The 12388-nt window shown below is 42.5% G+C and overlaps 1 protein-coding gene across 1 annotated transcript; it reads right to left on the bottom strand.

Annotated features, from left to right (window-relative positions):
• Positions 1-1866: 1866 nt before the first annotated feature.
• LOC119284940 (transcription elongation factor SPT6 homolog) lies at positions 1867-9973 on the bottom strand. Its single transcript, XM_037564128.1, has 17 exons — positions 9577-9973; positions 9356-9466; positions 8940-9075; positions 8772-8859; positions 8540-8678; positions 8311-8446; positions 7946-8207; positions 7673-7861; positions 7487-7597; positions 7007-7393; positions 6751-6861; positions 5861-6655; positions 5250-5391; positions 4020-5170; positions 3713-3922; positions 3113-3569; positions 1867-2546 (listed from the first exon to the last, which is right to left on the bottom strand). The coding sequence occupies exons 1-17, from the start codon at positions 9605-9607 to the stop codon at positions 2110-2112; spliced, it is 4893 nt and encodes a 1630-aa protein (XP_037420025.1). The 5' UTR covers positions 9608-9973; the 3' UTR covers positions 1867-2109.
• Between the last annotated feature and the right edge of the window lie 2415 nt (positions 9974-12388).

Here is a 12388-nt window from a genome sequence, read left to right as displayed (position 1 = left end):
GCATTTTCTGCAAAAAAAAAACATAAATATAGGCATGTACGAACATATTATTCGAAAAATGCAAAGCTTTTATTAAATTGTTGGGCACTGTCATTGCCTTGGTCTTCTAGATGCTATTGAAAGCTTCATTATCAATATGTATTAGATTGTTTTGTTTCTGTGATCAATATGTATTAGATTGTTTTTCTATTTAAATATGTTTATATTTTCATTGTATTTGGTTATTATTCTATTAGGGATCACATGAAAATATTAACGTGTATTGACTATTATGGTTTCGCATTAAAAAAATCTTAAGAGTTCGCCACACCTTAAAAAAAAAATCGTCCTCCACCTCTGGTTGTTTGTGTGATGATCGCTGCTGGGAATTTTTTTTTAAAATTGTGGGGTGCTGGGCAGGTGACGATGATTTGGTCTCTCTGACATCATCTGTGCTCTCTTTTTTAGGATCCAAATGTAGAATAGATAAATATTTATGTGTTTGGTTTGAGGTTCACGAACACCAACCATGGCTCCCCTTTGTACATAATTTTTAGCAACAAATTCCTGATACTATTTCCTGAGATACGACGAATTCTGGAACAAACTTGGACGAGCTGGGATGTGCCATTAGAGTGCAACGAGCCCGAGCGGCACGTCCACGGCATGGCTTCAGGTTCCGACCAATTCCTGAGATGCGAGGTATGTCCTGATAGATACGTATATACTCCCTTCATTTCTAAATATAAGTCTTTTTAGATATTTTACTATAGACTACATAAAAAGCAAAATGAATGAATGAACACTTTAAAATATGTCTATATACATCCGTATGTAGTTTGTAGTGGAATCTATAAAAAAAACTTAAGCCTTCTTTGATTCATAAGATAGAAATTTTATAGAAATAAGAAAATCATAGGAAGTGAGAAGACATGTATGTCAATTCCTATAGAGAAAGAGATATCATTTAAAGTATAGGATAGGATTTTTTTCATTGAGTCTAGGTTAATTTTTTTCCTTCAAAATGTGAAGGGTTGATTCCTATCCTATATATAGAAATAGGAATCCATTCCTACAAGTTAAAGGGCTTCAAATGAATTTTTTCTTTGCAAATCCTATCCTATAGAATTCCTACAAAAATCGTACAAACCAAAGAAAGCCTTATATTTAGGAACGGAGAGAGTGCTATTTTTGAGAGAAATGTCCTTTTTGTATATATATCCCGGGCACGGTTTCGAAGCCCTCTTGATCGAGTTCAGGCGAGGCCCGGATGCTCCGACGTCGAACCAAACTGCAAGGCTCGTGCGCCGACACATAACGATAACTGCTTCTACGTCGCATATTATAGGCGGGCATGAATGCAGACACATGAAAATTCATCTTCCAGAGGTTTTCATCCCGCTACAGGTGCGGTTGTACATGTTATAGGCGGGCATTGCATATTGTGTAGCCGGCTGTTTGAGTACAGCGCACATTGCATTTTGTGTAGCCGGCTGTTTGAGTACAGCATCAGGAAATCCTAAATCCAAGCAGAAAAACGGAGCATGCACATGCATATAAACTAGTACTATTAATCACAGGAATACCGAGAGACTACCGATAACCAAGATACCAAATGTCTGGAAACTGCACATGCATTGGAAAATAAGGCCGTCCAGAATATAAAGACCAGCGGCGGCAGCTAGCAGATTACCATGTAAGCTCAAACTTGTGATGTACTAGTAAATTATTTATCTGAAGCTACAACTGCGGTTCTACATGTTATAGGCAATTTGACCTTGAGCTATACCCAATCAGAAAAATGGAGCATGCACATTCATAAAACTAGCAAACTAACACGATGACAAGCGTAATTAAACATAGACATCAATCATAGGAGCACCGAGAAACTACCAAGAACCGAGATACCAAATGTCTAGAAACTGTACATGCATTGAAACATAAGGCCGTCCAGAATGTAACAAGACCAGCAGCAGCAACTAGCAGATTACCAAGTCGCAAAACAGTGCCAACTTTCACCCATCGACAGCACTAGGCAGAAGCATAACAGGGTTCAAACATAAAAACAAGTTTCCACTTGATAGTTCTACGGTAGCTAGTTTATGGTTTATGCTGCAAAGCAAAGATCCTTCACCAGCCCCCACCGCCAGACCCCCACCCACCTCCGGAGTCCTGAGCTGGGACGGCCTTCTTGGCGCTGCCCCATCCTGAGTCGTCACCAGCAGCACCAGGTGTAGTGGCTGCTCCCCAGCCTCCGGCGCCACCGTCAGTAGTGGCAGCAGCAGCAGCAGCAGGTGTACCCCAGCCTCCAGTGCCACCGTCAGTGGCAGCAGGTGCGCCCCAGACTCCATCCCCACTGCCGCCACGGTTGCTGTCGCCCCCACCACCCCATCCAGCATCCCCGCCTCCAGATCCTCCGCCAGTGCCCCACGCACCTCCCCCACTGCCTATGTTATCAGTCCATCCTCCACCACCGCCACCATCACCATCACTGCCAAAGTTACCTCGACCCCGACCACGCCCACGTCCACGGCCGCCAGAACTGTTCCTTGAATCAAACCTGCCTCCTGCTTAGGAGAAGAAATGACAAATTAAGATTGATAGCATACAGGTTACATCAGATTATTTCCCACTGAGAACAGGTTACATCAGATTATTTTCCACGCCCGCCAGAACATCCTTTCAACATTTTTTTTTGGGCAGGATCTTAGTGACAACTCTATGAAGCGATGATGGTGATCAACAAACACGGGAGACAGAACAAGAACAAGACCAGCAAAACTAATACAGGGTAGGTTTGAAAACCACTGAGAACAGGGGACATCAGATTATTTTCCGTGACACAAAGTTCAAAACAGTTACTTCATCAGAATCAACAAAACTTATATGAAACTAGCCATATAATGCGGTTCCAGTAATTCCTTTAAAACAGTTGCTTTGTGGGTACTAACAAGACTTCAACGAAACTAGCCATAATATGGTTCCAATAATTCCAGTAAGAAAATGAGGACAGGTCATCGACACGAAGATACACTATGCAAGCAAATGTTAGTGGTAACAATGACGACACAATTGAATGCAGATGTGCTTGATAACCAAGTATTGCAAAATGCAAACACATTCAAGGACTGACCTGATCTTCCAGAAAAAGGTCTGTCCCTATCATTATCACCATCTCCCCTCCTTCCGTCATTCGCGCCACCAGAACCCCAAGCTGAATTTTTCATAGGTACCATTGCCGCAACATTTCGCATTGAAGGGCCAGCATCAGGTGGTGGTTTGTCAATATGTTTTTGAAAATATGACACAAGGCGATCAATGCTGTCAAAATCTTTCTTCCGGAATCTGAAGCCCTTTGGGTATAACCCAACATACTCATGATGCGGGTTTGTACTCCTGATGTAAGATAATATGAAGGTGCCTGGATGTTCATGAGATATGCCAAAACAATAGACTATTCTCATAGGATTCTCTGATTTCTCAGCCCTCAACATATCATCAACTTCGCCTTTTAACCCTTTCCTGAATTTGCGATAAGAGAGCATGCTTTTCAGGTGGCCTACCAATGGATCCACATATCTGTCTATTACCTGCACATTTTTAAAGAAAGAAACATACATTTACCAAAAATTAAAACAAATGCCAATCTTGACTGCTATAACAGAAATGGAATTGCAGCAAACTGATGTCAACAGAAATATTTCTATGGAAATCATCTTGTATGCAAACCAACCTCATCAAGATCTTCGAAAGTTTCATCACCAATGGTCAGTGTTTTTCCGAGTCGAAGCAAACTGGTAATATCTTTATGATCCTTCCCACTTTCAGTGATCTCCTTGTGTGCAAAGACACCATCAAATATCTTCAGGGTAAGCGTTAGAAATGACGGGCCCCTAGAACTAGGCCGAATGACTTTCTCGCCAGGCTCTTTGTCCCCCAAGAACTGTTTCAACAAGTTAAGATCAGATACTATTACAGAAAGGGAAAGATGTTAAAGAAACTGAAGGGGCATAACAGATCTATTCAACAGGACAACACACCTGCATTGCCTCTTCCGCCGTCAAATTCTGAAAGTGAGGATGAACGATCATCCGGGGCTTGAAATGTTTCTTTGCTTCCTTCTGTTTCCGAGCCTTCTCATCCTGGGTAGGAACCATGTTTTGTTCACGGTTGTATGGATCATGGTTATTTCTCGAGAGTGGCCATCTCTTCATTTCACTGCTCTTGCATGTTAGGTAAACTATGAACCTATTTTTGTTCACATTCTTAATTTTGCCAGTTAATACATCGCCCTCATGTAACTGCAGTGATTCTAGATCAAAGCCATCATCAGAATAGTTGTCTCCCATAACTATGGCTTTCAATCCAGAATCAAAGGTGCAAACTATTCGGTTATCTTGTATATGCCGAACAGTTACTTGAACAATCCTTCCATCTGATATGTTGTCCTCAGTTTCACCAGAAAGCAACCAGAACTCCTCATCTGGACTTGGCTCGGCATAAGGGGTCCTCCGATCAGAGAAACCACACTTTAGCTCCAACTTTATGTCAAGCAATGTTTCTCTCTTATCATCTCCGATGCTTCTGCTGTATTCATCTATGTCAAGACGTTCAAGCTGTTCCTGCTTCTCTCTCACATGCTCAATTGCCATCTCTTGCTCATCATCATCCATCTCATTCGCTTCAGGTCCATCCTCAGCACAGACATCCTTGGCCAAATTCTTCGCCAACGCATATGATTCAGGATGGATCCTTGTATCCTCAAGAAGATCAATGATCTGGGCACTAGCTGCAGCAGCACCACTTCGTCGGACGCGTAAAAACCCAGACGCATTCATGAATACTTTCCTGCCTAAGGGTTTCACCAGCTCCTTGCGACTAAAAATGGATCCCTCTCTTACCAACTCCTTCTGCAAAGCTGAAGCTTTGCGCGGTCCCAGACCAGCAACAAACTGCAAAGTGGAAAAATGCCACTCATGGCTAGCAGCAAGATTAACATCAAAACCAATCTGATTTGTTGCATCGACCATTACTTGCTCAACAACTTCATACTTCTCATCAGGAGTAAGGAACTGTTCAAGCGGGTGTAGTTTCCATGACAATATCTCTTTCCCGGGTCCACAGAGTGTTGCAACCATCGCCAAAGGATTTTGCAAGTACCGACCAAGCGCCACAGCACGCTTCACGATAGCTATACATAATTATAAGTACATATTTAGAAAGGTTCGTGACCAAAAGAGCAAACAGTAAATCAACACGTTGTACCATACCTGACTGGGCAGGCAGCTGATCTGAAGATATTCGAGAGTTCTCGTACAAGCGAGGCACAGATTCATCACCATAGACAATGCTGAAATTTTCCATTTGTGGGTTCACATCTCTTGGGTGGTCTTCCACCATTTTGAAAATAACCTATACAAAGCAAACAGATTATTTTATTGACACTATACAATGCCACATCCATGCCAAACAAGAAACAGAACAGAAGAACAGGAAATATTCATGTGGATAGAAATACTGGAGCCAGCACCCAGCCAGTAACAACTGCCAGAATTTTTATGTATGATGGAAGAACACCAGTAAGCATTAAAAAGGAACTGCAAACCCAAGGAATCCCCTAGCAGAACACGTGATGGCATCTTTGTCTCTACTTATCACAATAGGAGAAAAATAGGCTACCATGCAATTGACAAAAGAAAATCAACGATAATAATTTCTGCATTGGCAGCAATAACTGATCAATGGTCGTGACCGGACTTGGTGATACATTATGCCAGTCGAAATAACGAACAGATGAAAGGAGAACAACATCAAGCGTATACTTATGAACAGAAACAATACCAGCCATAATTCACTTGCAAACAAATAAGATAAATTATACCTCATAAATATCATCCTTGAGTTGTCTGCAATTCAAATTTGAAGCTCCTACACACACAACATGTGGCGAATGGTCGGTCATGAACTTCAGAACCCTCTGCTGATCATTCCTCTTCCGCTGCTGCTCAGCAACACCTTGAGATCTAAGACTAATAGAACCAGCATACAGAACATCAACCAATTCTCCTGATGAGTCTAGCATTACAAATGTGGTTGCTGGCTTCCCAGGACCCCAGCAGCAGGCCATTACTCGTAACTCTGATTCATCATCCAGATCAATGTCCGAATCCTTCTTGTCCGCATCCTTCTTCTTCCAAGGACCAACAGAAACCTTGTCCCAGAACTGTTTCCCATATTCCATAGACAGAAAACTTTTGGCTTTTGCTGTCAACAGTGATCGAGCTTCCTTCTCCATTGATGGAAGTAGAAAATTCAAGAAGGCATCATCCAGTATCATCTTCCGTTGCTCATCCCACAATTGTGCAGACTTGCTGACACAGTCACTTAAGTAATTCTCACGAGCCTCAGACATGAGCGCTTTCTTTGCATCCTCTGGCAATGTTATGGTAACCTTGAGAAGTTTTTCTTCCTCTGCTTTCTGAATAAGAAGCCACTGAGCATCTCCAAACTTGTTTAGTGGTTTCTCATGCAGCCACTTCACACCTGATAATTGATGGTAAGGATCTATGACCAAATGACCCTCAGGTGTGGGCTTTGTTGATACAACTGCTTTATTCATGAAGATAAACCTGATATGCTTTTTTACAATGGGCTCACAACCGATCTCAACTGCTGCCTGATAAGATAAAATAAATGAAACTGGATCAGGTCAGATGAAATGAATAGCCTAGCTTCCTATGAGGACTTGTTAAATTTGTAAGATGATGGTACCATGTGTCTAGCACCCCGAAGAACATCTTGTGGCGTTTCAAACATTGCGCATGTGAAATTTGCAGCAACATCTTCAGGAGAATCTTTTCCACTGTCAAGCTCACCCGCTTCCTGAAAGCAGCAGAAGCAGATAAGGTGTCACGGGTACAATAGATTTAGCCAGGGCACAGAATGTCATATGCAGATCAAGGATAGGTTGCATATGCAGTATCCTTCCATAGAATGATAATGCAAAGTGTGAGATTAGATCACTTACAGGTATCCTCGTTAAAGTTAGATGCTGGCCTAATTGCTCAGCACTCCGACCAAATTGGTTAGCAACCTCCCACAACCCTGCCTTATGACAAATACTGTACAAGGATTTCCTTTTTGGCCGCTTAAATTGACCTACTTCTTCAACTTCGCCAGGAGGGAAATGTAAATTGAATTTCGCGTCAACATCCTCCACTTCTTTCTCTGATTTTGCATCCCTCAGTGCCTCACTGATAGAGTTATAGAGTTGTCGATTAAGTGCCTGTCTTGTAACATCATCTATTCTTCGTTTCTCGTCATCATATCTTCTCTCATAGTAAACCTGCAAAGCAACCTTGCGCTTCTGAAGAAGAAGCCACTTTCTGTCTAAGGTCTGAACAGCCCAAAGCAGCTACAAACAACAGACGAACTGTGTCAGCAATTGTAAAATCTTGATAATTAAGGGAGACTAACACCTGTCTAGTAGTGGACACTGAACAGTTACCTTATGCCACTTCATTTTACGTTTTTCTTCTTCATTTGCTTGTTCATTGGAATCATTATCTTTTAACAGACTCAGGCAACTTTCCTTCCTGTACATTGCAATGAATGGAACCTAACAGGCAACAATAACCACGTCAGCAGATCAAACATAAGAAATTATGCAACAAGATCCTATAGTTTTTCGTACTTCAAATTTGTGGGTATGTAGCATGTTCAAGACATTCACGATGTCGCTCTGATCAATCTCCCTGTTCACTTGCTCATTGCTAAAAAGGGACAGAAACCCATCCCCCGTTAGTTGGTTGTGTATCCATACACTTTCTTCCTCTCTATTTGCCTCGCCATCTATAGGATGGCCAGTTAACTCTTCAGACAGCTGAGGGAGAAGCAATTATGAATCAGATATGCATTACAAACCAAAATCAAGACAGACTTCCAACGTGTCTAACTGGTAACTTACCTGGATCCTCTCAGGTATATCAGTTTCTTTTATCTGCTCGTCCTTTGGTGTCATATACTTTTCTGCAAGAATAAATGGTTCAAACTCATCTTCAAGCCTGTTTCCTCTCAACTCGCCAGAATTAATAGCATCCCTCTCAAGCTCTTGCTTTCTTAGTGCTAATAGCTCATCAACATCCCCAAATATATCATGGGCCTCTTGTAGCGCAGATGATGATACACCTGCAGCTTGTCGCAGAGGCTTTCTTTTAACCTTCTTCCTTCTGCAGTACAAAAGCATGTGTGCAATTAATACAAATATAAGGTCTGAATAATTTCACATGGATAGAGAACCATTAACACACAATACAGAACATAAGAGCATACTTCACAACTTGGCCATTCACATCGATTTCCTCTTCGTCCACAATGAAATCGCCCATTTCATCATCCATATCATCTTCACCAACCTCATCTTCATCTACCTGCTGATCCTCCTCGACAAAATCTTCCTCAAACGGTTCTGAGCAAATGATATTGCAGCGAATTAAAAATTAGACAGGAAACTTCCAGCATTGGAAAACAAGCAACGTGAAAAGGATTCAGAAGCACGTACCTTCATTACCAAACAAGGAGCTACGAACTGTCTCCTCAGCAGTCCGGCTTTTTCCTGCTCCGTCATGATCAGAGAAGCCAGAACGCCCATCCATTTCAGATTCCCGTCCTGCCTTCTTCAACCGCTTAAACTTGTTTTCCTGCCGTAGGAAAAATGAAAAGGAACATTACTGAGAAGCCTGCAAAAACTCATGGGAGTCCGAAACAGACACAAAGATTATCTTCAAACATACAGGAGGCTTCGGACGAGTGATGCCGGTAATGTTATTATCCTGGAGCAACATGTAGTCATCCTCATCAAGCTCGAAATCCTCCGTTTCTCTGGCCACATCTCTTGTAGTTTAGAAACTCACAAAGAAGAAGACATACTCTGTTTCATGAGAGGCATAAAAAGCAACTACCTCTTCTTCTTTCTTTTCTTTTTCTTCTTGCGTCTTTCATCATCACTAGCTCTTGCCTCCTCTTCCTCCTCCTCCTCGTCTTCATCCGCATCATCCACTATGAAGCCATCCTTCTCGTACTCATTTTGTCCCTCATCTGCTCATAAACAAGGTCATCCCGTTATTGCTGTACTAGCTCGAAACCACAATCACAGGCGATTCAACTAGAAAAAGGCAACTGCTGCAAACTGGAATCGATACCAAAACATCGTAATAGACAACAAGAACAACTGAAATAAAAAATCAAGCAAGAGAACGCCCGAAGCACAGTACCGCACAGCACATAAAAGCATTCCAATCGAGAGGAAAGGATAAATCAAGCCACAAAATCGCTCGCGCGAGCAAACCTGATGGAGAGATCGTTAGGAGAAACTAACCTTCATCGTCGTCCTCCTCCTCCTCATCGTCGTCCTGCTCGTCGACATCATCCCTGGCCCTCCGTGACGGCCGCGGCTCGTCCTCTTCCTCGGCCTCGATGAAGTCGTCCTCTAGGGTTCGAACAGAAGCACGAGCTTTTCCCATCAGAAAACGCGCACAAACCGCCGCCGAGGGCACCAAAACACGCGAAACCGCAGGAATCAGCAACGAAATCGCGTACCTTCGTCGTCGGAAACCACCGTGCGTCCCATTGTCCTCGAGGCGGCGGCGGCGCAAACCCTAGAGCGCGAGAGCGGTTGTATCGAGAGCCTCGGGGGAGGGGGGTGCGCTCCTTATATGGGCATCGCGGGAGGCCGCGAGCCGCACGATCGCACCGCGCGCGGGGCGGCGGAATCTAGGGTTTCGAGGAAGGGGAGAGCGGCCCGTGCCCGAGCCGACGCCGAGGGGGCGGGCGATGCGAAGCGCCTGAGCCGAGGGTCGACCGACTTCACCCGCCGGCGAGGAGGCGAATCCGGCGGCGGCCGGGTAGCCGCGAACCGTGGGCTGGTGCGGCGGCGAGGTCGAGGCGGGGCTTTCGTCGCCGGGGGCTTGGAGGTGGGGCGGTGGAGAGTGTGCTGCGATTGGGGAGGGGTCGGTTAAGTAATGAGAATGGATTTGGGGGTAGTTTGTTTTCAATACGGCCCCTGTATTTATTTGATACCACTGTAATATCTGCGAGTAGGTTTCTGCTTTGCTTCCCGCGAGGGTATTATTGTGACATCGTTCTTTTCACAGGGTCTAGTGGTGATGTTCGGGTCAACTTTTGGTTGGATAGATGATCGCACCCAAAATGCATTTGTTACCAGCCCAGTACAACACTGTCAATACTAATAGAATGCTCGTGCGTTGCTACGGCCGAAATACAGGAAAATAAATCAAACTGATGACTAAATGAATCGAGTGAAGTCCTTCAAATATATATCATTTTTTTAATTTCTTTAGTGGATACAATGAGAGCAACTAAGCATCAGTTGTCTCACTCCTTTCTGCTTAAATCCTTGAAGCACAAAGCCTTTATGCTTAAAATAGATTTGGCCAAAGCTTTTGACAGAATTGAATGGTGCTTTATCAGAAGGGCGTTGTTCCAAAAAGGGCTGCATTGTCATTTCATAGATTTAATCATGGAATGTATCTCCTCTGCCACCTTTTCTGTTAACATTAATGGGCAACCGTTTGGCAGTTTTAAGGGATCCCGAGGCATTCGACAAGGTTGTCCCCTGTCACCGTATCTTTTTATTCTTGCAGTCAATGAATTGTCGCTTTCAATGCAGGAGGCTTTAAATGCCAATCATTTCAGCAGTATCCAATTAGGCCCAGGTTGCCCCCCTATCCACTCTCTCATGTTTGCGGACGACCTGATTGTCTGTGGCAGAGCAGATAATAATGATGCCAATATGATTATTAATCAGTTTTGTGCTGTTTCTGGTCAAACTCCTAATTGGAATAAATCTGCCATACTTTTTAGTAAAAATACTGATGATAATTTGAGGAACCAAATTAAGAATATCTTTCCTGCTCCTAATATGGATTGTAATACTACTCATCTTGGCCATCCTCTTATTTTACCTGGTAAAAATAGACCTGCAGCTTATAATTTTATTATTGATAAGTTTAGAGCTAAACTTAATTGCTATAAGGCTAACAGGTTGTCTCATGCAGGAAGACTCACTCTTATTAAATCTGTTTTTGCTTCCCTTCCTGTGTATTACATGTCTAATATCCTTTTAAGTAAATCCACCATTAATAAACTCACTTCCATAATTAGAAAGTTCTGGTGGACAGGTATTGATAAGGATAATGCTTCCAAACCTATCTGCTTTAGGGCTTGGGATGATATTTGCAAACCTATGCATCAAGGTGGTCTAGGCATTAGAGATCTTTATATGATGAATAAGTCTATGGTTGCTATGATGGCTTGGAGAGTTATTAAGAGTCCTAATTCTCTTGTTACGAAAGTTCTCAAAGCCAAATATTTTCATAACTCTTCAATTTGGAAAGTGAATGGCAATGTTCCTAAATCTGCTTTCTGGTCCTCTATTCTCAAAGTTCTTCCTTTCATTAGCAAGGCTAGTCATACTCAAATTGCTAATGGTAATACTTGTATTTGGACTAGTCCTTGGTGCAATGATTGGGACAATATTTATGATCACCTTAAACCTAATCTAGGTATCCCTTGTCCTAAAGTTGTTAGTGATCTTTGGAAACCAAATTGTAAGAGTTGGGATGAGGATAAAATTAATATCTTTTTCGATGATAATTTCAAGAGAAATATTTTACAAACTCCTATCATTAATGCTAATATGGACGATACTTTATGTTGGATTCATACCCCTAATGCGGAGTGTACCACTAAAAGTGCTTATAAAGCTTTGATGCAGGAGGCCCAACCCAGGTTACAATCTCAAAGTCACACTATTTCAGATTCTGAAATTTCTATTCTCAATCAGGTTTGGAAAAGCAAAAACCTGGCTCCAAGAGTCAAAACCTTTGCGTGGAGAATTCTAAGAAGAGCTTTAGCTTCAGGGCTTAGGGGGTCCAGGTATTGTACTCACATTAAAAAGGAATGTTGCAGGTGCGGCGAGACGGAGACAGACTTGCATCTTTTCTTTACTTGCAATTTCACTAGAGCTATTTGGTTCCTATTTGGTCTTAAGTCTGATGAGTTCAATCATAACTTATATCCTTCTGATGTGATTCAAAGGATTTTATCTTCTCATCATGCTGACTTAGATCTGGATACCAGTTTCACGTTGCTTTGGAATATTTGGAAAGCGAGGAATGATCTTCTTTTTAATAAGAAAAAATGGAGTATTATGCAGGTTATATATGCTACAAACGCTATGCTAAATGCGGAGCTAATGGAGGAGAAGGCGGCGGCTCACATCAACCCTGCAAACAATAATATTTCTCCTTTTCACGTTCAAAATATACAGTTCCAAAATGCAGGTCTTTTGGCGTACAGTGATGCTGCGTACAATCCGGAAATTGCAAAA

Source organism: Triticum dicoccoides, chromosome 1A (assembly GCF_002162155.2).
Source record: "Triticum dicoccoides isolate Atlit2015 ecotype Zavitan chromosome 1A, WEW_v2.0, whole genome shotgun sequence".
Taxonomy (NCBI): domain Eukaryota; kingdom Viridiplantae; phylum Streptophyta; class Magnoliopsida; order Poales; family Poaceae; genus Triticum; species Triticum dicoccoides.
Note: the sequence above shows the minus strand (reverse complement) of the source record. Positions and strands in the feature narration are given on the sequence as shown.

Excerpts from the sequence above, each read along its gene's own strand:
- LOC119284940 (XM_037564128.1), bottom strand. The coding sequence starts at position 9,607 with ATGGGACGCACGGTGGTTTCCGACGACGAAG. Across the intron at positions 9,467-9,576 it reads GGTGGTTTCCGACGACGAAG|AGGACGACTTCATCGAGGCC; the intron begins GTACGCGATTTC and ends TTCGAACCCTAG. Across the intron at positions 3,923-4,019 it reads CGGCGGAAGAGGCAATGCAG|TTCTTGGGGGACAAAGAGCC; the intron begins GTGTGTTGTCCT and ends TTGTTGAAACAG.